The sequence below is a fragment of the Sorex araneus genome, chromosome 5 (genome assembly GCF_027595985.1).
Source record: "Sorex araneus isolate mSorAra2 chromosome 5, mSorAra2.pri, whole genome shotgun sequence".
NCBI lineage: Eukaryota > Metazoa > Chordata > Mammalia > Eulipotyphla > Soricidae > Sorex > Sorex araneus.
This window is the reverse complement of record NC_073306.1, coordinates 40084164-40110845: the sequence shown is the minus strand read 5'-3', so window position 1 is coordinate 40110845 and position 26682 is coordinate 40084164. Positions and strand designations below refer to the sequence as shown.

Sequence of the window (26682 nt, the reverse complement as noted above, 5' to 3'; positions counted from 1 at the left end):
GGAAGGAGACACAGGCGGGAAAGGGGGCTTGGAGGGCAGCATAGCCCTGGGCCTAATCTCTGGACAATGGAGAACAGAGAGCCGACCTTGGGGGTTTAGGACAAAGGGCAGGGACTGGTGGGCAGAGCCCAGGGCCCCTCCTTCCTCCCCTTGGTTGTTGCTGCCGCACCAGCATCGATCCACCTTCCCAGCACGCTCCCTGATCCGGCCCAGACTTGGCTGAAAGCCTCACCGCCTGGCACTTACAAGGGGCCTGGGGAATGCATTCTAGAGGGCTGCAAAGTGGAGCTACTTGGGGTTGAGCACCCGAAAGGGAGAGTCAAAAGTCCACAAGAGGGATCCTTGGAAGGACCACAGGAGACATGGGAGGGGTAATCTGATGAGAAAGGGGGAGGTTCCAGACCAGGACCACCCAGTTTGGAACTGGGATCTAGCAGATTAGAGACCTGGGTAAAGCAGCAGGGCAAGCCTGTAATTACCCGAGGAACAGGCAAGGCACCGACCAGAGGATGCTGGGGGAGGGGGGACAGCGGCAAGTCTCCCCACTTTTCCCCGTTCCCAGCCATCACCCCCAGGGAGAAAACCTAGTCCCCTTAGGGGTCTCCTTGGGACACGTCTCCCCACATTCCTTGGGCGGATTTTATTTGACGTGGGTTTGGGGGAGATGGAGACTTGAAGTTATGCGGAGACACTAGAATCGGGAGCCTCCGGCTCGGGTGGGATTTGGGACTCTCAGACCCGGTCCCCTCTGGGACCCCGCCCCTGCAACAACTCCCCCCAACCCAGGCGGCGGGTGAGTCACTGAGCGCTCCCTACATAGCCGTCTCGTGCTGCGGCGCGTACCAACGCGCGGCGGCCCGGGGGGGGGTGCTGCTGGACCAGCGTCCCGCAGGCCCCGGGCGCCCCCTGCGCCGCGCCCGCCGCACAGGCATCCCGGGCGGGGAGGCGGCGCTGCAGGGCGGGGCGGGCGCGGGGCGGCAGCAGGGCCCGGCGGGGCGACCCTCCCCGCGCCGCACTTGGTACGCGCCGTTGGAGAGGCCAGGCCCAGCCCCGGCCCGGGCGGTACAATAGGGTTGGGCCGCGGCCGGGACCGGGCCGGCACCGGGGCAGGGTACACGATCGCAGCCCGAATCGCAGGCGCTGGGCAGCCGACGCGTCCGAGCTTCGCAGCCACCGCCGACCCCACAGCTTCGACCTTTCTCGGAGCTACCCCCCACCCCCACCCCACCTCCGAGTCGTTGCCGGCCGGGCCGGGCCGGGCGTGATGCGCCGCGGGACCCGGGTCCTGGCCGCCGGCCGCCGCCGCCGTCGCCGCTGAGACCCCCGCACCCGCAGAGCCCCAGGACGCCGCAGTGATGGAGAGCAGCCCGCACGCGGGGCGGGGAGCCGGCGCAGCCCCAGGTATGCGGGAGCCACGCAGAGGCGAGACGGAGGGCGAGGGGTGCGCCGGGGGGCCGGGACCCTCTGCCCGCCGCGCCCTCGGACCACTTGCAAGTTTAAAAATAAAGACGGCGGCGGCCGCGGCGTCTCGGGGCCGCCGACGCGGCTTCTGACAGCTGCCCCCTCCCCCACCCGGGCGCGGGCGCGCGGCGAGAGGCGGGATCTGCGGGGACCCGGTGCCCGAGTTGGGGGTCACCGTTCCGCTCCCGCCCAGGTCAGCTCCGGCGTCCCCGGCCGGTCCCCACTTCCCGATCCACCCCGGGCGGGCCCCGAAGATCCGCATCTGCTGAACTAGGGCGCCTGTCCCGACACCCCTCGCACCCCCCCGGCCGCCGTCCTTGGTGGGCACGTGTGACCCAGCCTGGATGTGTGTTGTTGGGAGGCCTCGGAGCCCCGCATGCCGCAGCCTAGGCCCTGGCGCCCTCACCACTCCCGGGCCCTGGCCCAGACCTCGCCGCCCCCCCCCCCATCCTTCCAGCTGCCGCGCAAAGGGCCTGTTGCTGCGGCGACCCGCGGGGGGGTGGATAGGGTGGTGGTGGTGGTGGTGGTGGTGGTGATGGTGGTGGTGGTGGTTGCAGAGGAGGTAGAGGAGGAGGAGGACGAGGAGGAGGACGAGGAGGAGGAGGTCTCTAGCGGCGGCTGCCAAGTAACCCGCCGAGAGGCGAGCGGGAGGGGGAGGGGGAGGCGGCATTGTTTGGGGCCAGGGCGGGAGCGAGGCCGCGGGCCGCTCCCCTGCAGCCCCGCCTGCTCCCAAGCCCACCCAGCCCGCTCTGAGGGGAACGAAAACCGTGGTCTCCCCCGGGGGCCCCCTTTCCAGACTCTCTGGCCCCGAGTCTCTCCCTGGAGAGTGAGGTGCGGGCCCAAAGGCCGCACTCCCGGGGCCTGCCACATCACTGGGGGGAGGGGGGGCGACGCAGTGGATGCCGCCCCCTTGCACACACACTCTCTTTCTCTCCCCACTCCTTCTCTCTTCCTCTTTTCTCTCTCACCCTCTCCCCAGGCCTCAGACCATCGACCATCTCCTCCCCTTCCCCCACTCTCCCTCACCCCCTGTCCCCGACTTCTGCAAATCTCGCTGGGATTTGAGCAGCTGATGGGAGTGGGGGCGGGGAGAAGTTTCTGGTTGGTGTTGGAGCTTGCTCAGTGTTTCTCGCTTTCTTTCTTCCCGGAAGGGGCCGGTGGAGCATTGATTACTAAGGACCAAGGCTTCCTCCTGACTCAGGGGTGGGGGAGCCCCATCCCCACACCTCCACGGAGTCCCGCCCTCTCCCCTGGGGTGTGGGCCCTGGATGAAACTGTGTCTGTGGGTGCGGAGAGCCCCAGACGAGGTGGAGCCGCCAGACTGTGGGTGGGCTCCTCCCCATGCCAGCGTGGGTGCTTGGAGGGGCCATTTTGGTCTGGTCCTGGCTGGTGGTTTCGTGGGGCCGGAGATTGCATCCAGGGTCTCAGTCTTGTAAGGCAAGTGCTTGACCGGCTTCCATGGCCCTGGAGGAAGGGACCTTGGGTCTGGTCTGCTCAGTTCTGCTGAACCTGAAGCTCACCCGGGGGTCTGTCCGGGGTGAGCAGGTGAGTTTCACCTGCATCCCAGCCCTCTGCACCCCGGGGCCACCAGGCTGCTGTGCACACGGGAGCCCGAAGCCGGTGATGACTGGGCCGCGGTGGAGGGCCGGAGTGGGTGGCTGGTTATAATTAGGGAACTTGAGTGGGATGCCTGGATTGCATCTGAGGACAGGAGTGGGTAGCTTGGCTTTCCTGGAGGGGGCAGGGGGTGCACACAGGGCCCAGGACTGGGAAGGCGCATCTCGACACACATATGACTCCATGGAGTCATATGAGAACCTGGGTTGGAATCATGTCTGGCCCACACAGGGAAGGAGAGGTGCCACTGTCTCTCTGTGAGGGGTCCCTTGTGCCAAGGACTTCCTGGGGACAGAGGGGGCACTTCCCACATGGGCCCTGTGTGAGTTCGAGACTTGGGTCTGAGGCTCTATGCACGTGACAGGACACCACGAGTTCCCTTTGCACACCGAGCAGTAGCAGGAGGCAGCGTGGAGTAGGGGACAAGTGTGGACAGGAACAAGTGACCAGCGTCCTCTAGCCATGGTTTCTGTGCTGGGAAGTGCAGATAGTGTTATCAACCTGGAGCTCAGACCCCCACAGTGCAGTGTTATTACGGCCGCTGTGGTTATGTTCACTGCAGCCGGAGCCAGCACGGAGGGATGGGGTAGGAAGGAGATAGGGCAGGAATTGAGAGTCAGTTTGCTTACGAGTGAGGTCTCTGGGATCAGCCCGAGTCTCCACTTCATGACTTAGGCAGATTGCTTACCTGAGCCTTAAAATTTCCCATCTCTAGGGGGTCGGAGAGATAGTACATGGATAGGGTGCTTGCCTTGCACACAGCCAACCCAGGCTCGATCTCCAGCATCCCACAGGATCCCCTAAACACCTCCAGTAGTGATTCCGGAATGCAGAGCCTGGAGTAACCCTGAACATTTCTTTTTTTCCTTTTTTTTGCTTTTTGGGTCACACCCAGCGATGCTCAGGGGTTACTCCTGGCTTTGCACTCAGGAATTACTCCTGGCGGTGCTTGGGGGACCATATGGGATGCCGGGGATCGAACCTGGGTCGGCCGCGTGCAAGGCAAACGCCCTACCCGCTGTGCTATCGCTCCGGCCCCAACCCTGAACATTTCTGGTGTGGCCCCAAAACAAACAAATAAGAATGATTTCTCGGGGGCTGGAGCGATATCACAGCGGGTAGGGCGTTTGCCTTGCATGCAGCTGACCCAGGTTCGATTCCCAGCATCCCATATGGTCTCCCAGTACTGCCAGGAGTAATTCCTGAGTGCAGAGCCAGGAGTAACCACTGTGCACTGCTGGGTGTGACCCAAAAGATAAAAAAAAAAAAGAATGATTTCTCATCTCCAAAGTGAGAATAGTGCTAGAAATGATCTCAGAGAGACACTGGGGATCATCGAAGTAGATGAACACAAAACATTTGGCCGAGGCCTTGGACCATAGTTAGTGGTCCATAAACGCCAACTCTTTGTTTGTTATTATTATTTTTAATGCCTCTGGAGACCTGCGGAGGAGGAGGTGTGATTAATTAGAACTTCCGGAGGTCACCATGAGATAGCACATGGGGGAGGGGACTGTAGACAGACTCCATTTGGGTGCCCCTGGGGGGTTAGGAGATGGGTGCAGCCAGCCATGCTGATTTGTGCCAATTTGTGCAGATGGCAGGGAAGGGAATCAGAGTAGCCACCCTTGGGGGAGGTCCTGGTGCAGTGGGGACAACAGATGGGTTTACACAGGGAGGGACCCCAGGTACAGGGGAATCGCATGCACCTGGTCTCTGCCGATGGATGGTTTCCCAGACGAGGCACTTGGGGTGGACCTGAGGATAAGGCGTGTTGGTGAGACTGGCACGAGGGGCCATATCTCTGCTCGCCACTTGTATACTGGTTTCTCACCTTCCTCGGTCTGGTGGGCTGGCACTGCCGCCGCTCCGGAGCCCCAGTGTGCGCTCTCCTGTCTGCATGAGGCACGAGGTGAGTTCACCTCTCTCTGCACTGCGCCTCAGGGTGGGTGTCAGTGGTTGGTGGCACAGGGCTGAAGGGGGACAGTGTGAGCAGAAAGCAGGAGTGAGATTAGGAGGTTGCACTGGAGGCGGATCTCAGGAAAGTGAGGCTGCTGGCAGCTGGGAATCATGTCCTCGGGTCCCTGCTGGCCGTGGTGCCAGCGAGTGGCCAAGGAGCCAGGCCCAGATAATGCAGCTTTGTGGGCCGAGGCAGCTCTGCCTGGCACTCCAGGGCACAGCCTTCAGCAGCTCTCCGTCACCCTCAGCTGCAGCTCTGGCCTGGCCGAGGAGCAGAGAGCTTGGAAGGGACAAGAGAACACAGGTGTTTTATGAGATGGGGCCCAGAAAAGACACCTCAGCGGAGCAACGTGTCTCGACCCCGACTTGGTAGGGACCCTCTGTGCCAGGCATGACGCTTTGCACATCCCTTGCCTTGTCTCCTCTGGTCCTTCCAACGTTCCTTGAGCTGGCAGTGGCTGTATTCCCATTTTGCAGAGGCGATTCGAAGAGGGAAGTCACTTGCTTTAGTCACGTTCACTAGGACCTGCCAAAGGCAGGCTTTGAACCCACGTCCGTCAGACTCCGTTTCTTTCCCTTTTGGGTCTTGGGGGCCACACCTGGGGGTGCTCAGAGACTGCTGCTCCTGACTCCATGTTCAGGAATGGTCCCTGATGGACCGTATGGGGCACTGGACATGGAACCACAGTCCACTACATGTCGTGCAAGCACCTTCAGCCCCATACTCTCCAGCCTGTGCGCCAGCCATCTGGTTGAATGCGCCCAGCCGAGCCCGGGGTCCTCCGTGCTTCCTGCCCTTCTCGAGTCTAAATCTGTTGAGGAGGCCAGGACACAGGCAGTGGTGACAGTTCAGCCAGTGGCCTTGGGCTGGGATCTCTGCCCTCAGTATTAGGCCACCGGGATGGGGTCATTTCCTGCTGCCTAAAATAACAGGAAGTGGGTGCTCCTGATTGGAGGCCGGGAACAATGGCCGCCTCCCTGGCCAGAGAGAGCCTTCAGATCTGCTGTCTCTGCTGGGCTCCCCGCTTTCTCCCACACACAGGCCCAGCGCGGGCCAGTGCTCTCATCTCAAGGACACGCGAAGCCCGAAGACCTCGGGAGCTGGCCTCCCCATTCCAATTCCATTCTCTCTCTTGAGTTCCTGGTCCCAGCAGGGCCCCCCTCAGTCCCAGCCCCACAATCAGGCTTCCCGGGGTTTGTCCTTCCTGCCCACTCCCGCGTCCTTCCAAGCCAGATCTTTCCAGGAGGGGAGACCTAGGAGGCTGCCCCCTTTGGGCAGCAGTGTGAATCGTCACGCTAATGAGGGTTCCCAAGATGAGTACTTGTCAGCTGGGTACTCGGCGCTCTGGATCCTTGTCCTTGCTCGTAAAATGGGGCGCTGGGATTGTGGTGAGGACGAAAGAGACTGATATGTTTAAAGCATTTCGCTGGGTCTGATGGAACACAGCCGGATCTGCTGTTAACTGGACTTGCTGTGGTCTAGGTAAAGGAGCCCAGAGGGACAGACCAAGTGACCCGGATGAGACTGGATAAATATACTGGGGACGTTGTGTTGCTATGTGCTGTCACTAAGGCTTTTCTGTGTCTAGCTCTGTGTGTGTGTGTGTGTGTGTGTGTGTGTGTGTGTGTGTTATAGAGTTCTGAATTCCCCAAGTCTGCTTCCTCTGTGTGTGTGTGAGAGAGAGAGAGAGGGAGAGAGGGGGAGGAGAGAGAGAGAGAGAGAGAGAGAGAGAGAGAGAGAGAGAGAGGTGGTGTGTCTTTTGTCTTTTTTTTTTTTTTCTTTTTGAGTCATACCCGGCGATGCTCAGGGGTTACTCCTGGCTCTGCACTCAGGAATTACTCCTGGCGGTGCTCAGGGGACCATATGGGATGGTGGGGATCGAACCCAGGTCGGCTGCGTGCAAGGCAAATGCCCTCCCCACTGTGCTATTGCTCCAGCCCCGTGTCTTGAGTTTTATCTCACACCGTTGTGCTATCTTTGTTCACCTTGTCTGAGTGTGTCCCTTCTTTCGTGTGCCTGGGCCCCTCTTCCTGTCCCCCCCTTTCTTCATTGGTACCCCAGGAACCACTGCAGGGCTAGCTGGTGATGCTGGTCTCTGCCTGCAGCCTCTCCTCCCTGGCTCTTCATCCAGGGGTTCATGGGCAGGAGGGGTGCCCAGGTGTGCCCCTCCCCATCACTGAAGCCCTGGACATTCTCTTGCCTTCCTCACAAAGATGGGTGACTCCCTTGTCCCTGCCCCCTGCTCAGCTGCCTCTCCTGCCCTCTGCTGTCCGGCATGGACAGGAGCCTGGTCTCCTGCATTCCTGTGCTCTGAGCTCAGTGCTCCCCGCCCCACCTGCACCCTTCACCCGCGGGGGAGCCACCCAGGCACTTCCTTCTCCGGGAACAGCCTCGGGGAGGGGTGCCGGGACCCAGGAGAAATAGTGTGACATGCGGGCTTTGTCATCAGGCAGCCTGGGAGCCACATCCTACTCTGACACTGACATGAGCAGTGCAACTTACCCTGTCTGAGAACTTTTCTGAACGGGCCCATCCTGGGTACTTTCCCTTGGGGCCTGGGTGGATGCAGCGAGATAAGGAAAGTGCCTGGTGGGTGTGGGGGCTTCAGTGGCTCGTTTGCTCGCTGTCCTGGCTTAGGAGCTGGCATGGCCTACCTAGGGCCCTGATATGATCCAGGAATTTGGGGTGAAGAAGTGCACGAACACCACAACTACAAGAGTGTGACAATCAGCAAGCACCACAACAACGAGGTGTACATGTGTGATCCCCCCCATAGCAGTAACAAAGGAATGAGGAGGGGAAGAGGCTTTTGTGGTTAGAAAGGCTAGGTTTGGAGCAGTCAGCTCCAAGTAGTTGCCAGCCAAGTAACTTTCCACGGACATCTCATCTGCCAGTCCATCCATCCATCGTGACCCAGCCTTGTTCTGGAGTCACTCTTGGCTCTGCACTCAGGAATGATCCCTGGCATTGTTCGGGGAACCATACGGGATGCCGGGGATCGAACCCAGGTCGGCCGCATGCAAGACAATCACCCTACCCGCTGTACTATCGCTCTGGCTCCCCTTCACCCATTTCCTCTCTCTGCCCACCCAGCCCATCTCGCCACCCACCCCAGTGTTCACCTCCCAGGCACAGAGCCCCCACTGTGTGCAGGCCAGGTCTGGGTAAGGCTCTGGACCGCAAGAAGGATGCAGGCCCCGTCTCTCGCTCTTGCTGACCTCTCACTCCTGGGGACAGGGCCGGGAGGTGGACAGAAAAGCCAGACTGAGTTATCTGTGTTGTGAGAGGAATATTTGGCCCGAAGCAGTTGCCGGGTGGGGCGGAGGGGGGTGGTGGGAAGGGAAGAGGGGAAAGCACTGCCGGCTTCCGGGGGTGGCGTGGGGATCAGCCCCTGGGACATGTGACAGGCCTGTGGGGACTTGACCTGAGCTGTCTGAGGACCCCAAGTGTCCTTCCTCTTCGAAGGTGGGGAGATAGGACTCCTGGCGCTCCAGCCTTCCTGTGCTCTGCCCTGCTGTAACTGTAGCTTGGTGCCAAGAATGAAATACAAACTATCCGGTCTCTTATCCAGCTCTTAGCAAATACTTCTGGTAGTTATCAATGTAGCCAAATAAAATCTCCAGCAGCTGAAATCTCACAGCTTGATATAGACCCAAAATGAAATAAAGTATCTGAGGAACAGCCACATTTGATGGCTGACAGTGGGAAGGGTGAGGAGAAATTATTTTGGTTCCCCCATCCACCACATGGATAATTAGCCAGAAGAATGGATTTGGCTTCAGACAGCTTGTTCCAGATAACACTCTCTTGATGACATCTTATCGGGGCTGGCAGAATTCTGAAGAAAATATTTGTATTTAGGGTCAATAGACGGCCAGGTCTGAAAGGAGACTTCCAAACACCCTGTTCGTCTCTGGAGGTTTTTCCCTGTTAAGCTGCGGTGGTAAACACTCATTATTATTTTTATGAACTTCTACCTGAGAGTCTTGGTCTAGGAAGCTGCCCAAACTCAATTAAGATGGAGTTGTTTTGCTTCCCTTCAAGCGTTTATCCCGTTGCAATAAATCGCCACTTGGATCTACTCTGAGTTCAAATACTATCTCCTTCTCCAGGCGCCTGCCTTAGGCTAGGGCCATTTCCCAGTGCCCAGGAGTTTAAGGCAGACAGAGCTGACCAGACCAGGTCCGGGCAGGGCCACCTCACAGGCCAGGGGAGGATGTTGACCAGAAAGAAGCACAGGAGGAGGAATAGTGTCAGGGTTAAGGAGCTTTATTTGTTTTGTTCGGGGGCCACACTTGTTTGTTTTCAGTGTTTACTGGGGTCACTACTAGTGGGTTTAGGTGACCCTATAGAGTGCTGGGGATTAAATCCTCAGGTCAGTCATGTGCAAGGTAAGCGCCCGGCCCCCTGTACTACTTCTGTAGCCCCGAGGGGTTAAGGTGCTTGCCTTGCATCCTACTGACCCTGGTTTGAGTCCCTGGTATTATGTATGGTCCCCCAAGCACCACCAGCGATCACTCATGAACACAGCCAGGATTGGCCTCCGAGCAACTCCAGCTGTAGCCCCAAAATTGAGAATAAAATAAAGTAAAATGAAATAGAATAAAGCAAAACGGTAACAGGACTGGAGAGACAGCACATCAGGTTGAACACATGCTTTAAATATGAGGGAGGGCTGTGTTTGGTGCCAGCACCATCAAATCTCCCAAGCACCACCAGGAGTGATCCCCAAGCACTGAGCCAAGCGTATGCCTGAGCACCACTGGGTGTGGCTCCTCCCCCCCCCCAACAGCAAAATGAAATTGTCACAGCATGACACAAGGGACATGTGAAACGTGCTGTGCGGTTTTGTCTTGCGTTGTTTGGGGCCCACACCTGGCAGTGTTAGGGCTGACTCCTGCCTCTACACTCAAAAGTCCATATGGGGAGCCAGGGATCCAACCCTGGGCTGGCCACATGCAAAGCAAGCGCCCTCCCCACTATACTATCTCTCTGGCCCCAGGTAGTGCCCAGTGAAGAAATTTATCCTGTCACACAGCCAGAAGGGCTTCTGTGGAAAGCTGAGCTACCATCTATAACGGGGACTAAGCAAAGGGGAAAGGACAGTGCAAAGGCCCTGTGCTAGGAAGAAAAGGTGAATGTGGCCGGAGGGCAGAGAAGTGAGGAACATGGAGAAAGAGACTCAAGAAGGTGTGGGGAAGAGGTGACAGGGTCTCCATACTCCGCCAGACTTGTAGCTTGGGTTCCAGAATGTCATCTTTATCTTCCGAGCACTGGGAAGCCACAGGAGGCTTGTGAGTGGTGAGGAGGAAGTACCACGAGCAGACTTGCACTGGGAAACTGGCTGCCCCCACGGACAGCCGTGTCGGGAGTGGAGGTGGTGAGTTCGGAGTTATCCAGGCAAGTGAGGCTGGTGCTGTGTCTGCCAAGGGGGCATCCATCGGCTTTGTCCTTCAGCAGGTTCTGTGGGGCACCCGCATGCCAAGCTGGCGCCGTGTGCCTCTGAGATGAAATGCTCACAGCAGAGGCCAGTGTGTGCCCTGCTGGGAGGTACCTGCTCGGGGGATGGCCAGACACTGTTCATGTGGTGTGAACATTTGTGGAGAAAAAGTAAGTCGGGAGAGAGGGAAACACGGTTGGAAAGGAGAGGGCGGCTCGGTCACTGGCTGTGGTCCTCAGTGGGGGGACCGTGGAGAGTTTGAGAAGTGATCTTGGTGCTCAAGCCCAAAGGAGGTGAGGGGTGAGGCCAGTGGAAGCTGAGGGCAGAATCCTCAGCCCTGAGACAGCAGCAGGCCTTACTCACCCCATGAGGAGCAGCAGCTGCTTCAAGAGACTGAGGGAGGAGAGGAAGAAGAGCTGGAATCCAGGGGCTCAGGAGCTGGAGACGGGAAGTATCGGGGTCATTGGGAGCCACTGTGGTGCCTTTGGGGTATCTCCAGGAGATGGAGGCTAGTTGGAGGATTTTGTCGCAAACGTGACAATCTGACCTAGTTTATTTTTTGTTTGGTTTCTTAGTTTGGGGACCACAGTTGGCAGTGCCCTGGGGTTCCTCCTGGCTCTGCATTCAGGGATCACTCCTCGCAGGGCTCTGGGGACCGTTGGGGTGCCAGGGATCAAGCTTGGGTCAACCGCATGCAAGGCAAGTGCCTTAACCTCTGTACTTTCTCTCCGGCCCCGATGTGATTTATTTCAAAGGCAGCAGGAGGTCTTTTTCGTGCATGAGAGTCGAGACTGAGGCGCTGGAAGCAACGAGCGACACAGGGCTGGATTCAGGATGTGTTCTATACACCGAGCCAGAAAGATTGACCGAGAGATTAGATGTGGGGTGTGAGATAGGCAAAGATTCTAAAAAGACTCCAAGGTTTGGGGCCTGAGAAACTGGAAGGACAGGGCTGCCATTGAGGGAGAAGGTGAAACCGGGGGGGAGGATCAGACTTGCAGGGGAAAGACCAGGAGCTCAGCTTTGGACGTGTCAAATCGGAGGCTGTCTGTACGGCAAGCCCCGGGTGTCAAGCAGGGAGTTGCATGAGCGAAACTGGAACTCAAGGGAGAGGCCGGGGCTGGAGATCCAGATTTGGTCGTCATCAGCTGAGCAGTGGTATTTAAAGCCATGAGTCTGGATGAGGTCACCCAGGGAGTGTGTGGAGACAGGAAAGATGAGGTGCTCCACTGAGTCCCCGTGAATCCCGGCGCTGAGAAATTAGGAAGTTAAGGAGGGACCAGTTAGGAGGATTGAAATCCCAGCCAGCACGGCAGAGGCAAAGCCAGAGAAGAGGGTGTTGTTGCTGCAACACGTGAAGAAAGTGCCCGAGAAAGCCAGAGGGGATGCCTGCATCGCTGGTGGATGATGGATGAGTTTGCAGGACAGGGGTTTAGGGCAGGGGGACTGGCGCAGAGGGGTAAGGCACATGTTTTCCCTGCAGGCCCCAGGTCCAATCTGCCCCAAGCAGCACCCAGAGTGACCCCTGAGCATCGCCAAGTGTGGTCCCCACACCAGCAAAAAAAAAAAAAGTCGAGGGTTGATTTCTCAGCTGCTGGATTTAGCAACGCAGAGGCCTTGCGTGATCTTGAGATCTGTGTCATAGAGCACTGGGTGAAGGCCTGGCACAAGTGACCGAATTGGGGAGAAGGGACAAATGCTTCCGGCTCGGCGCTGCTTCTGTGCCCTCATAGGGTCAGAGGTGATGTACTTCCTTTCCCAGCAACTGGAGGAGGACTCAGGCTCAGTGTCTGGGCTTGCCCTGGGTCACAGAATGAGCCCTGATTCCCCGTTCAGGCCTGTCCACCTTTGGAGCCCAAGGCCTTTCCACTCGGCTTCTGGTAGCCCCCGGGTGCTGTCCCCCTGGGCCTCACGCTGTCCCTCCTCCCAGGCTCCCTGTGCTTGGTAAGTAGGGACCGACTTGCGGAGCCGCTCTCCTCCCTGATGGGTGTGATTTGCCTAGGTGTAGACAGACAGCCGCCTACCAGTTTACTTTGCAACACCCAGAGCCCTCACAGGTGCTAGGAGAATGGCAACAAACATGCCCCACCCTCAGCCTCCAAGCTTCGTGCTCACACGCCCAGACTCCCGGGCCCCAGAAAGGAACGTCCTGGGTTCCAATTCTGCCCAGCCATGTCGTAGCTCTACAACCCTGGGCAACAACCTCACCTTGTGGGGTTATATCTCCATGGTCTTAACTGTGGAATGGGAATAAGAATCTCTACCTCCTGGGCCGGATTGTGGCGTAGCGGTGGAGTGCCTGCCTTATGTGTGTGACGTGTGGGTTTGATCCCATGAATCATACGTGAAAGATTAAAAAAAAAACAAAACCCAAAAAATTAAACTGTGTTTCTCGGTGTTGAAATGAGGTCCAAGGGGAGTACCCACTGGGTCTGGCTCAGTGCTGGGGGCACTCACTCCAGGGTCAGCACTCTTTCTTTCACTCTTTGCTTTGGGAAGGAGCGTGCGCGTGGCTGGGGAATAGACCTGCAGTGACAAGCAGCTGCTGTGGGAAGAGTTGGGGGAGCCCCGGGGCTGGAAGGCTGGGAAGAGCCTTGGGAAGACAAGACCTGTGCTGGGGCTCTGGTGTGGAGCCCAGGAAGCTGCATGCCATGCATTACCTCATTTTGCCTGGGTAGAGCAGTGCATACACACTGGGCTTGGTGACTGACCCTGGGTTCAAGTCCAGCTGCCCTTATTTACCAGCTGACTGACCTCAAGTAACTTCACTTTGTTTGTTTCTGGTTTGGGAGCCAAACCCAGTGGTGCTTAGGAACTCACTCTCTGCTCCGGGGACCATGTGGTGCCGGGGATTGAACCCAGGGCTCCCACATACATGCCAGGCAAGTGCTCCAGCCCTTTGAGCTATTTCTCTGGCCCTACGGAATCTTTTGGTGTTTTTTGTTTGGATTTTCTGTTGTGTGGTGTTTTTTTTTTTTTTTTTTGGTGGCGGGGGTGGCTTCCTGGTGTTGCCCAAGGGCTGCTTACTCCTAAACCTGTGCTCAGGGGACTGAACCAGGGTCGCCTCATGCACATGGACAGCAAGCGCCTTACCCCCTGTACTATCCCTCTGGGCCCCTACTGAATCTTTTTCCTTTGCTTTTCTCATCTCTATTGAAGAGCCATTTATAGTGTCTTTTTCATAAGTATTATTTATCACTGAGAACTACAAATGATACAAGTAAAATGTGTTGAACATAGGGTGTTCTTATGGAATAGATAAATGATTATAAGCACTCGCAGACTCCACAGTCTTGTGACGTGTTGGCTGTCGGCATTTTGTGGGTGAAAGAGTCACACCTGGCAGTGCTTTGAGGAGCCACTTCCGGTGAGGCATCTTGAGGACAAAGCAGTGCTAGGGATTGAACCCAGGGCTTCCACAGACAGCATATCTACTCCAGAACTTTGAACTATCTCCTGGCCTCTCCACCCCACTTTTCCCATCTTATTTTTGCAATGCCAGGGATCAAACCCAGGCCCTCCTACATGCCAGGCGAGTGCTTTTCTGCTGAGAGCTCCACCCCCACCCTGGATCTTGCCTGCATCTTCTGGAGGAGGAGCTGTGGCCCAGAGAGGGTCTGTAACTAGCCCTCTGCCACACAGTAGAGATGCTACAGTCTGCCTTCAGGGCCCCTAGTCAGCCTCTGGACACCATCTCCCTGAAAAAAGGCACCAGTCAACAGAGTGAGTCCATGGGAATGTCCCTTCCCTGTACCCATGTCACCACTGGGTGACCTCCGGAGAGGATCAGACTTAGCAGCAGAGAACCTAGTGAAGCCTCCCCGCACCCCCACCGGAAAAGCGAAATAAACGCTTCCTTAGAGTCACCTTCCCCAGGGAGCCCGGCCCCGCCCCCCAGAGAAGGCCAATACATGTGTCCCCCCTGAGCCCCCTGGTGCTCAGACAGATGGCATGGGGCCTGGCATGCAGAGCCTTCCCTAGCCACTTGCTAAGATCCATGGGAAGAAAGAGGGATGTCACAGCCGCTGGCACAGGAACGGCTGCGTGCACACTCCGGGCATCACCGCTGGCTTGGGCATTCCCCCAATTTGTAGGCACGAAAGCGTCTATAAGCAGGCCCAGCGGTACCTGCTTGTCCCCCAGTTCCCCGCCAGGTAAGCAGGCGCTCCCTTCCTGTCTCGGGCTGGTGAGCTCACACTCGCTGCAGCCTGCCTTCCTGCTGCCCCGGGTTGGACATGTGCTCACATGTGCTCCAGGACATGCATCCACCAAACCCTGGCGGCCCCGGCACACCAGTGTCTCTCATGGGGACCCTGAAGGGAAGATATCTGAGGGTGGTCGGAATAGGAAATAAAGCAATGCTGAACCTCGCCGGCTGCCCATCCCGCTGGGCAATTCTCCTTGTGCCCTGTTGGTGTCCTTGCTCCTGGGCAGGCCCGTGGCCTAGCCCTGGCCTGGGTTGGGCATGTGATGCCAAGGAAATGTGCACAGTGAGGGAGACAGACATGGACCGGTAACTCACCTGGCACCAACCTCCCACAAAGTCTCTCAGATGCTCCCCGTCTCCTCTGCCGCTTTACACAGGTTCTGCTCTTTGTGGTTTCTGTTTATTTGTTGGAGCAAGCGGAGAATGGGGACACACCCAGTGTGCTCAGACTGCTCGTGGCTCTTGGCTCTGTGTTCAGAGGTCACTTCTGGTGGTGTGCAGGAGACCATACGCGGTGCCACGATCGAACTGGGGTTAGCCGCATGCAAGATACTTCTCTGGTATCTCTCATCTCCAGATGCTCTCCTCTTTCTGTCTCTTAAGCGGAGGAGGCCGTACCCAGCGGTGCTCAGGACATACTCCTAGCTCTGGGCGAAGGAACCACTCCTGGCCAGGCTCAAGGGACCAAATGGGGTGCCGGGGATCAAACCTGGGCCCGCTCTGCTGTCTCTTTTGGCTCCTTCTCTTTGCCAGAACTCTCCTTCCTGCTTTGTCAGCTCCAGCTCACCCTGGTGGTCTCAAGTGGGCTGTGACTCTTCAGACAGCCCCCCCAAATGGAGGGCTGCTCGGCTCCCCCTGGATGGAAGCTCCTCTTGTCCCATGGGCTTGCTGTTTGTCTACACAGCTAGGGGGTGGATTCTGCGGGGAGGGGCCCGGACTGTTTTGTGGAGCAGGCCCTGGCCCCAGGAGGGTCTCGGTAAGCATGGGGCTCTGGTGGATGAAGAAACAAGCCCGTGGGGCTGGAGCAATAGTACAGTGGGTAGGGCATTTGCCTTGCACGCAGCCAACCTGGGTTCGATTCCCAGCATCCCATATGGTCCCCCGAACACGGCCAGGAGAAATTCCTGAGTGCAGAGCCAGGAGTAACCCCTTGACCCAAAAAGAAAAGACCAGGCTGAGCTGCAGGTTGAGCCGAGAACACAGACGCTCCGGTTGACTGACCCCATCTCTTGTGTTGGTCTTCCAGCCCTGGCAGCCCGGACCCCAACAGAGCCAAGACCTTCTCCGGAAGGTGACCCTTCCCCGCCCCCACCACCACCACCCACGTCCGCCCTGGTTCCTGACACTCCCCCGGATACCCCTCCTGCCATGAAGAATGCCACTAGCCCCGAGCAGCTGCTCCCTCTGGACCCAGAGAGGTCTCGCAGCCAGGAAGAGTCCCCTTTCTCGGAAGTGAAGGTCCGAGGGTCCACCCCACCAGCCACAGGCCCGCGGGAGGCCAGGCCGCCTCGCAGGAGCAGCCAGCCATCCCCAACAGCAGTGCCAGCCACCGACAGCCCACCCGCCAAGCAAGGTGGGTGACGTCCTGGGCTCAGCCTGCCGGCCTGGGGTGAGGCCACTGGAAGATGCTCCTTTGACCTGGAGAAGATGGGAGACGGGATGCGGGGGAAGGGAATGGGATGTGTCCTGGTGGGAGAGCCCCAAGGAGACTCCCTCTGGGGAGCCTCCTGACCTAGATATATTCTTGTTCTCTCGGCGAAGATGTAAAGAAGGCAGGAGAGAGGCACAAGCTGGCCAAGGAGCGGCGAGAGGAACGGGCCAAGTACCTGGGTGAGTGTTGGAGTGCCTTCATCACAACGGCTGCCACAGCAGCGCCCTGGGGACACTCCACGGGGTGCCTGCGAGGGGGCCAGAGCGACAGTGCAGAGGGAAAGGGGTGAGCGCACGCATGCACGCGTGCACGCACGCACGCGCGCGCACACACACACACACACACACACACACACACACATACATCTCCCACAAGAAAGGGAGGCCCCAGAGATGGTTCAAGAAGCGTCTGGGACACGGGTGAGACCGTGAGCTTCATCCCCGGTGCCCCACGGTCTGGGGTTCCTCCCAAGGGGAGGAAAGACATCGGTGTGCTGAGAAGACTTGTCTGGGAAATCCTCGAGGCCCATGCTGAGGGTGGGGAAACCGAGGCTCAGGAAGATGACCTCACTGGCGAAGCCGCCCAGCTGAGCAGTCTAAGCAGTCGAGTCTCAGACCCAGAAGCCTCATCTCATCCCTGACCCACAATTGTCGTCTCATGGAAACCTGTCCAGCAGGCCCCACAGGCAGGCAGGGAGCAGGCACGAAGGAACTCATTTCTCCACCGAGGCAAGATGCCATGAGGCCGAGGGGGCACACCTGAGCTCCCCTTCAGGGCAGCCCCTGTTCTGAGGCCTGGCCCTGTTGAAAAAGCTCAGGGGGCAGGGGAGATGGCTCAGAAGGCTGGAGCACAGGTTCCCTCCAGCACTGACGAGTCGCCCTGAGCACCACAGGGTGTGTCCCCAAGCCCCCAAACCGCTTCCCCCCCCCCCAGAAGGAAGAAAGCGCAGAGCTGGAGAGAAAGTACAGGAGGTAGGGCCCTCTCGTTGCCCGTGGCTAACCTGGATTTAATCACTGGCCCTACTGAATCTTGTCAGCAGCGACCCTGAGCACAGAGCCAGGAGTAAGCCTCGAACTGATCCAGATGTGGCCCCAAATTCCTCTCCAAAAAAAAAAAAAGCTTTTAGATTTTCTGAGGGCGTGTGAGAGAGGGGCACGGGAGAGCCAGTCTTGCCTGGGGCTGGAGGAACCAGGAGGACCACACTTGGGGAGACACATTTGGCCGGCCCCACTGCAGAAACGCTCACGCCACCGCCCGGCCCTCCGGGGGGTCCTGTCCCCACAGCGGCCAAGAAGGCAGTGTGGCTCGAGAAGGAGGAGAAGGCCAAGGCGCTGCGGGAGAAGCAGCTCCAGGAGCGCCGGCGGCGGCTGGAGGAGCAGCGGCTCAAGGCCGAGCAGCGCCGGGCGGCCTTGGAGGAGCGGCAGCGGCAGAAGCTGGAGAAGAACAAGGTGTGTTTGGGCAGAAGCTGGAGAGGAACAAGGTGTGTTTGGGGGCGCCCTCTCCTCAGAGAGGCGCGAGGCAGCCTTCGTGCGCGCCCACCTGCTGCTCACGTCAGCCTACTTCGTGCCCTGGTCTGTTCCCGCTACACGTGGCCACCTGGGCCCACTCTGGGCACGAAGCTAGCTGGGCCACTTGGCAGGCACCTGTGTAGGCCGGCGGAGAGGAGGCTGCAGCCGGAGCCCAAGGTCAGGGCCCTCCGCGGGGTGGATGGGGGTGTCGCCGGGGAGCCCCAGGCAGGGAGATTCCCCAGCCCGTTCTCAGAGAAACAGCTCAGAACATCCAGGAAATGACTCAAGAACAGTGAAAAGCTCCCCCCAAAACGAAGCAGCTGGAAGGGAATTGTTGCAAAGGGCCCTTAATCAGAGCCAGGTTAGGTGATCTCAGTTACCTGCAGTGAGTCAGGGAAAGCTGGCGGGGGGGGGGGGGGGGGGTGCGGGACACTCACTGGAGAGAGAGGGACCTTTCTCCAAGGACAGGAAGGCGAGCAAGCCCAGACTTCTCCCCTGCCTCTCCCCACCAGGAGCGCTATGAAGCAGCCATCCAGAGGTCAGTAAAGAAGACCTGGGCGGAAATCCGGCAGCAGCGCTGGTCCTGGGCAGGCGCCCTGCACCACAGCTCCCCGGGACACAAGACCAGTGAGTGGGCCCGAGGGGCTGGGGCGAGCGTGCAGGGCTGGGGCTGGAGGAGGAGGGTCAGGGAGCAGCTTCAGAGCCGGAGCTGGTAGTGCCCTGCAGCAGGTATGCCTTGCTTCATGTGACTTATCTTCTGGAATGATCTGTGGACCCATCGATCCCTTGCCAAGGACTACTCTCTCATCTCAGAGATGGATTCTGTGCCTTTAGATTCGCTCTACAAACCCCTCATTTTTTAGAATGAACCCATTTTCAGAATGAATGTGCCTGCCAATTATTCTTAGTTGATGAACCATCTGCACACACACTAGATCAGAGAAAAATGATTCCCCTCCCCTCTACTCCGCCCCCCTCCCCACCACCACCACCACCACCACCATGCGCCTGTCGTAGGTTGATTTCTCTCTCTGGGTCTTCGTCGTGTAGCCCATCATGGAATTTGCTCTCATTCTTTGCTGGCATGTGTGCACCCCCGGGTTTGGATGTCTCTCTGTAATGGCAAGGTTCAGAAGCTCTTAGCTGGGTATCCTTGGGCGTGTGTGCTCACGGATCTGTGTGTGGTGTGTCTCAAAAACGTGTCTCACTCTGCTGGGTCTGTGGCCCGCTGGACCTCGGTGAGGGCGCCCCGAGTCAGACAGAGCGGGGCTCAGCTCCCAGCTCTGGCTCTCGCGTGTTGGTGTCTCTCTGCCTCCATCTGTAAAATGGGGATAACAATGCCACTTGCCTCCGAGATTGTAGGTAGAGGTGTGGGAGGATCAGTGAGGTGACGTGTGTGTGGTGCCCTGCACCGTGCCCGGTCCACGGTAAGCACCCAACAAATGTGAGCCGTGCACACCCCACCAAGTGGCCTGCGTGTGTCCACGCCTGCCTCACCGTCCGTCCGTCCGTGCGTCTGTCCGCCTGTGGGTGTCTGTGTCCGTGCATGTCGACGCCCGTGTGCATGCGGGAGGCCCCGAGGCCCTCTCTCTCTCTCTGTGTCTGCACCTGCATGTCTCCGTCTCTGTGTGTCCTTGGACTCTGTGGATCCGTGCGTGACTTGTGACTGTGGTTCTTGTGGCTGGGAACGTTCCCTGCATTTGTCCCAGTCCCTGGTGTGGCCGTCCTAGCGTCCTGGCTGGGTAGTGTCTGCTAGTGCCAGTGATGGGTGGTTGTGGGGGTGGGGTGGCAGCACCCGGTCCCCCGGGGATGGCTTCCTGGCCAGGCAGATGGTAGCTTCTCTAGTTTTACTCCATCTCCTTCCTCTGTTCCCTCTCCGTCGGCTCCCCCAGTGCAGGTTGCCTCTGGTCCCCTACCACCCCCTTCCTCCCAGAGCCAAGTCTGCCTCCCCCCCTTCCCTAGTCCGCCCACTCCTACCTCTCCCCCTGCCCGCGGAGCACCCTGCATGGAAGGCCTCAGTGCCCCCCTGGCTCCTGCCCGGCCCGGCCCTAATGCCGTGTCTTTTCCCCTCCAGGTGGGAGCAGGTGCTCCGTGTCGGCAGTAAACCTGCCCAAACACGTGGACTCTATAATCAACAAGCGGCTCTCAAAGTCCTCTGCCACGCTCTGGAACTCCCCCAGTAGAAGTAAGAGAAGGCCCGGCCTTACTCCCTACAGAGCCCTTTGTGGCACCCCCCCAGAGCTCAGGACCCCAGAGCTTCCCACACTCCAGGTCTCCCTCCCCTCCTACCCCACCGGGGCGCCCGTGCCCCTTGGGGGAGCCGGCGCTTGGATCTGGCCCCTGCAGACAGAGGTGTGCCCTGCAGGAGAGGGGAACAGAGACAAAGGGCAGCGTCCTAGCAGGCACGGGGCGGGGGTGGGGACGGGGCCCGGCTGCCTGGCTCCAACCACAGCCAGCTGGCCCAGCTAACCTCGGGCAGGTGGCCTTGCCCCCAGGACCGTGCTGGCCGGGTGCTGTGTGTGTGGAGGAGGGCCCCTGCCTTCTCTGTCTCCAGATTCCCAGCCATGGCCTTGACAGCGCCAGTCGGGGCCCACCAGGGCTCACAGCGCCCCGGCGTTTCCCACCATGCCCCGGGCTGACAAGTGAGCTCAGCAGGAGGAGTTATTTATAAGTTTCTGCACTGGTTTATTTGGTTGCTCTGTTGCCTGGCAACCGAATCAGCTGCTGTTACCAGCTCCACCTGACTGAGGCTTAAAAATAACCCAGCAGCTGAGGGGACAGAGGCGGGTGGCCCGGGGCAGCCAGGCCCCTTGCTCTCGGCCTCTCCCTGGCACTGCATGCCAAGCGCTGGGCTTCTCCTGAGTCAGAGGAGCGCGAGGACCCTCTCTGACCCCCACCCTCAGCGCCATGCATCCCCAGGCAGACCCTCTGAGCAGGGGAGCCCTACTGTGGCACGGGGATGGGCAGAGGTGGGGGGGCGGCCTTTCACCGACCCTGGGGGGCTCCTTTCTATACTCCCAGCTCAGAGCCCTGGCACCAGGAAAAGCCAGGCGGAGAGCTGCCCTGGGACGCGCTGGCCGGGGTCCGCGGAGGAGGTCAGGCCCCGCGTAACTGGGGGCGCTCCTTGGACGAGGCCGGGGTGGCACCCGTGTGCCCGGCCGCCTGCCCGCCTGCCCGGGCCCTGGCGGCGCGGCTGACGCGCGCTCTCCCGGGCTTCTCCTAGATCGCAGCCTGCAGTTGAGCGCCTGGGAGAGCAGCATCGTGGACCGTCTGATGACGCCCACCCTCTCCTTCCTGGCACGGAGCCGCAGTGCCGTCACACTGCCCCGAAACGGCCGCGACCAGGGTAGGGCCGGCGGCCCCGGGAGAGCCCCCAGCAGGGGCCGGGCAGGGGCCGGCCTCACCTGTGGGCCGCGCCCCGACCGCACTCATCCCTCCGCAGCCGTGCCCCTGTGCCCGCGCTCGGCCTCCGCTAGCCCCCTGACGCCGCCCTGCAGCGCCCCCCGAAGCGGGCACCGCTGCGCCCCCTCCGGGGAGCGCGCGGAGCGCCGCAAGCCCAGCGCGGGCAGCAGCCCCGTTCTGGTCCGCAGGCGGCCCGAGGCCTCGCCGGTAAGTGCTCCCGGGAGCAGGCGGGGGACCCAGGGCGAGCGTCCCCGGACGCAGCTGACCGCCGCTCGCCGGTCCCCTTCCTCGCCAGGTGCAGAAAAAGGAGAAGAAGGACAAGGAACGGGAGAACGAGAAGGAGAAGAGCGCCCTGGCCCGGGAGCGCAGCCTCAAGAAGCGCCAATCCCTGCCCGTCTCTCCCCGCCCCCGCCTCTCGGCCGGCTCCGCCTCCGAGCTCAGGTGGGACGCGCCCCCAGGCCCAGGCTGCTCATTCACTCCTTCACCCCTAAACTGAAACCTGGAGGGCAGATGGTTTGTTGGCGGGCCGCAATTGGTGGGCGCCTCCTGGCTCTGTGCTCAGGGGACCACAGGGTGCCAGGGCTCAGGCCCAGGGCCCCCGGCACAGAGAACGTGCAGCTTGGCCCTTCCAGCTCTCTCCAGGCCCAAGAGCAGATACTTTCGTTTCATTTCATGTAATTAATTTGGCTGGAGGAGGCCCACACCCAGCAGCGCGGAGGCGACTCCCGGCCTCCATACTCAGGGGTCACGCCTAGTGGTGCTTGAGAGACCAAGAGGTGCCAGGGACCGAAGCCAGGCCTCCTGCATGGGAGGCATGTGCTCAGCCCTTTGATTTCTCTCCCAGCCCTTTTATGCTTTGTTTTGTTTTGTTTTGTTTTGGGGGGTGGTACGCCCACTATATGGGATGCTGGGGATTGAACCCAGGGCAGCTGCATGCCAAACAAGCACGCTGCCTGCTGGACTGCCACTCCAGTCGTTCCCTTTTATGTTTAAAATATATACTTAGTTGTTTGTTATGAGGATCACTCCCGGAAGCGATGGGGTGCCACAAGGGCCCTCTCCCACAGTGCCGAGGGGTCATGCAGCCTGGGGATGGAGCCAAAGGCCTCACTCACATACGAGTGCTCTACCTCTTGAACCACGTCCCCAGCCCCAGTTTATTTATATATATGTATAATATATATGTATATATGTGTGTATTTTTTTTTAAATGTTTTGATCACTAAAGTGACCGAGTGCCTAGTGCACTCAGCAGTGATTGGAGAGAATGAGGCCTGCCAGGAATTGCTCTGGGCACAGACACTCTGGTGGGACCAATGCAGGCCTTAGTCTTCCCCTTAACCCGTAGTCGTACTGGGGTGTGTGCCCTATCTTCAGATTCTTTTTTATTATTTAAATTACTTTTGGGTCACACCCACCTATGCACAGGGGTTACTCCTGGCTCTGCACTCAGGAATTATTCCTGGTGGTGCTCAGGGGACCATATGGGATGCTGGGAATCGAACCTGGCTTGGCCACGTGCAAATACCCTACCTGCGGTGCTATCGCTCCAGCCCAATCTTTTATTCTTGATCTTAGTAATCATACCAGGGGGGCAGAATGGTAATACAGCAGGTAGGGCACTGCTTGCGTTGCATATGGCCGACCTGGGTTAGATCCCCAGCATCCCATATGGCCCCCTGGGCCTTATAGGAGTGAGTCCTGAGTGCAGAGCCAGGAATAAGCTCTGAGCACCATGGGAGAGCGGGGGGGGGGGGGGGGCAGGGGGCAGGCCCCCAAACAAACAAGTCATGTGGTGGTGTGTGTGTGTGTGTGTGTACACATTGCCCTCAAGGCCTAACCTAACCCTTTCTTCTCAGTCCCAAATCCAAGGCCCGACCATCCTCTCCCTCCACATCCTGGAACAGGCCTGCTTCACCTTGCCCCAGCCCGGGGCCAGGCCACGCTCTGCCCCCCAAGCCACCATCCCCCCGAGGCACCACTGCATCGCCTAAAGGGCGGGTTCGGAGAAAGGATGAGGCCAAGGAGAACCCCAGTGTGACTGGGGCTGAGGACAAGAACCAGAGCAAGGGCAGGGCTGGCGACGGGAAGGAGGCAGCGTCACCCGCCTCCCCGGCATCCTCCCCCGCACCCTCACCTACCCCTGCCCCACCCCAGAAGGAGCGACCCCCAGTGGAGAGCTCTGCAGGTGGGTAATGGAGGGGGCTGGCAAAGGGACTGGTAGCGGGGGACGTGGTCTGCGATGGGAGGGGGGCACAACAGGTGCCTGGAGACTGGGTGCTAGGAGACAGCCAGAGGAGAGGGTCCCTGTCCTCCTCTCTGAGCTGACCCCAGGAGCTGGGGAGGGGACCCTCGTTGGTGGCGGCCCTGCGAGTTCACTTTCCGGTGTTGCCTTCCACGCCAGATACTGCTGTCCTGACCTCACCCCCAGCGCCGCCTCCCCCGGTGACCCCGAGCAAGCCCATGGCGGGCACCACGGACCGGGAAGAGGCCACGCGGCTCCTCGCTGAGAAGCGGCGCCAGGCGCGCGAGCAGCGGGAGCGCGAGGAGCAGGAGCGGAGGCTGCAGGCCGAGAGGGACAAGTGAGTGCAACCCCCGCCTCTAGGCCGAGGGCACCCCGCCCCCGTGGGAAGCGGCAGAAGCAGCAGCGAGGGAGTTTCTTCTCCAGGCAAATGCGGGAGGAGCAGCTGGCGCGGGAAGCTCAGGCCCGGGCGGAGCGCGAGGCCGAGGCCCGGCGGCGGGAGGAGCAGGAGGCCTGCGAGAAGGCCCAGGCCGAGCAGGAGGAGCAGGAGCGGCTGCAGAAGCAGGTGCGGGGCTGCAGCGGCGGCGGGGGTGGGGGGTGGGGGGCTGCGCACGGGCGCCTCCTGGTGGCCGGCCGGGGGCAGGCCCGCACCTAAAGCTCTCGGGGGTCTCTGGCAGAAAGAGGAGGCTGAAGCCCGGTCCCGGGAGGAAGCAGAGCGACAGCGGCAGGAACGGGAAAAGCACTTCCAGCGCGAGGAGCAGGAGCGGCAAGAGCGCAGAAAGGTGGGCTGGGGGCGGCAGGTGGGGCTCAGGGTGGGTGGGCCCGTCCGTAGGAAAGGGGTCCGCAGGGCTGGGGCAGCGCGCCTGCAGGGCCAGATGCATTGGGAAGTGCTGGTCCCCGAAGGATTGGCAGGAGCTGCAGGGGCCCTGGGACCCCGGGTCCCAGGTGGTTTGGTGGCGGGAAGGTTGAGGCCCAGGCCTGACTGACGCTGGGGCCTCCACACAGCGCCTGGAGGAGATCATGAAGAGGACTCGGAAGTCAGACGCGACGGAGACCAAGGTCAGGACTCCTGGGAAGCCGTGGAGGGGCGGGTGGCTGGGTAGGCAGCGCCCGGGGCAGCCACAGTGGGGCTGAAGGGAGAGCGGGGACAGCTGTTGGGCAGGTGGGGCCGGAGTGCCGTCCTGTCTGACTCTCCTTCCCCTTCCAAGCAGAAGCAGGACGGGAAGGAGGCAAAAGCCAACACCTCGAGCCCAGGTAACACGCCTGCCCCATCACCTGCAGCCCTTGCCCCGCGCAGCTTCAAGCCCCTCCGCCTGGTGCAGCCCCTCACCCCCCGGCCCTGTTTCCTTCCCGCAGACCCTGACAAAGCCGGCCAGTCGCGGTCTTCAGAGCTGCAGAAGGAGACGGGGCAGAAGGAGGCTCTGGCTCCGCAGGAGCCTCAGTGGAGGTACCAGCTCCAGTCCTGAGGCTCACCCCCCCCCCCAGCCTCCTCCCTCCCAGCCAGCAGGGGGGCACCTAGAGCTGGAGCTGGGGGTGCCCGGGCCTGAGCGTCTGCCCCTCCTCCACAGCCTGCCGAGCAAGGAGGCACCCGGGTCCCTGGTGAACGGCCTGCAGCCTCTCCCCGCGCACCAGGAGAACGGCTTCTCCTCCAAGGGACCCTCTGGGGACAAGAGTCTGGGCCGCACTCCAGACACGCTCCTGCCCTTCGCAGAGGCAGAAGCCTTCCTCAAGAAAGCCGTGGTGCAGCCCCCGCAGGTCACAGGTGGGGCTCCCTGACTCCCGGGACCCCTACCCAGGCCCCTTCACAGCCCGCCCTGGAGCCGCCCCCACCCTGCACACACCACCACCACGTGGTGGGGCAGTGTTTGGCCCTGACTGTTTCCCCCCTCCTGTTCTCCCCTCAGAGGTCCTTTAAAGGGTGACCTTGGCTCCAGGCACAGCGCTGAGGGCTCCTCTGTGTCACCTACCAGGATGTCTGAAGAGAAGGAAACGGAACAAAGCCGGAAGTGGCCTGGGCGCCCGGGAGGGGTCCTCTCTGTTGTTTTTAATCTGCACCTTATAGACTGATGTCTCTTTGGCAGGAGCCAGGTCCTGTCCGCAGTGCATTTGTGTGCTCACAGGCACAGACACCCCCGCCCCCATACACACACATACACTCACAGCCTCTGGGCGCCTCTCGTCGGGAGGGGCCCTCCGTAGTATTTGCCTTGGTTCGGTGGGGTTCGGTGGATGTGAATACTGTAAATAGCTCGCGCTCAGACTCCTCTGCGTGGAGGGGCGGGTGCAGGAGGTAGACCCTCCCAAGACTCCCTGGTAGCTCTCCCTCGCTCTATTTAACTGTAACTGAGGGGGAGCCCAGGAACGGGCTGGGGGCACCTGGGGCCACAGGTTGCTTTAGGGGGACCCGTGCCTCCTGCCCTCGCCTGGAATCAGTGTTATTGCATCTGATCAAATGTCTCCGGAAATAAAGAGAGAAAACTCAGCTGGTCCTGTCTCTCCTTGGGGCTGCGGGGAGGGGGGGGCGGCTGGGGAGCATGTGCTCCCAAGTTCTAAAGAGAGCAGGAGGAGCCAGGGTCTGGGGGTACCAGCCCTGCACCCCTTGCCTGTGGCCTGCCACCTGGACCCAAGTCCCTTCACCGAGCAAGCATGCTTGTGTCTGTGCTGTGAGCAAAAGCTGTTTCTCCACTCTTTCTGTTTCTTTGTTTTTTTTTATTATTATTATTACTGTGTTTAGACCACACCCAGCAGTGCTCAGGGTTCATTCCTGTCTCTACTCAGGAATCACTCTGCAGTGCTCGGAGATCATATGGAGTGCCAGGGTTCGAACCAGGTTCTGCATGCAACTCCAGTGCCTTTCCCACTGTGCTACCATTTGTGCCCCTGTTCCTCTGGTTTGGTTTTGTTTTGTTGTTTTTGAGGGGGGGTCCTCATCTGGCAGTGCTCAGGGCTTACTCCTGTCTCTGAGCTCAGGCATCACTCTGTAGGCTCAGGGGACCGTCTAGGGTGCAGGGAATCAAACCTGGCTCAGCCCACGTGCAAGGCAGGCACCCTGCCCACTGTGCTACAGCTCTGGCCCCTGGTCCCCCGTTAAGTTCACAGTCTAGTGGGCGAGCCTCAGAGACACCATGGATTGCTTACTCAGCACATCCCAGCACCCCTGCCTCTCTGTGCCAGACAGAATCCCAATCTGGTTC

General features: G+C 59.9%; 1 protein-coding gene across 8 annotated transcripts; it reads left to right on the top strand.

Moving 5' to 3' along the window:
- Positions 1–947: 947 nt before the first annotated feature.
- MAP7D1 (MAP7 domain containing 1) lies at positions 948–25970 on the top strand. Of its 8 annotated transcripts, none has more exons than XM_055138589.1 (18): positions 951–1401; positions 15932–16258; positions 16447–16515; positions 17621–17784; positions 18357–18471; positions 19919–20029; positions 21068–21190; positions 21287–21453; positions 21542–21687; positions 23106–23434; positions 23651–23828; positions 23915–24053; positions 24166–24270; positions 24494–24547; positions 24697–24742; positions 24845–24935; positions 25057–25250; positions 25393–25970. In XM_055138589.1, exons 1-18 carry the CDS (start codon positions 1356–1358, stop codon positions 25401–25403), a joined length of 2415 nt encoding a protein of 804 aa, XP_054994564.1. In that variant the 5' UTR covers positions 951–1355; the 3' UTR covers positions 25404–25970. The 8 variants fall into 8 exon arrangements, with proteins under 8 accessions (XP_054994566.1, XP_054994562.1, XP_054994568.1 ...); XM_055138590.1 differs by having other exon boundaries at positions 953–1401; positions 24700–24742; XM_055138587.1 differs by having other exon boundaries at positions 949–1401; positions 21068–21453.
- Positions 25971–26682: the final 712 nt, after the last annotated feature.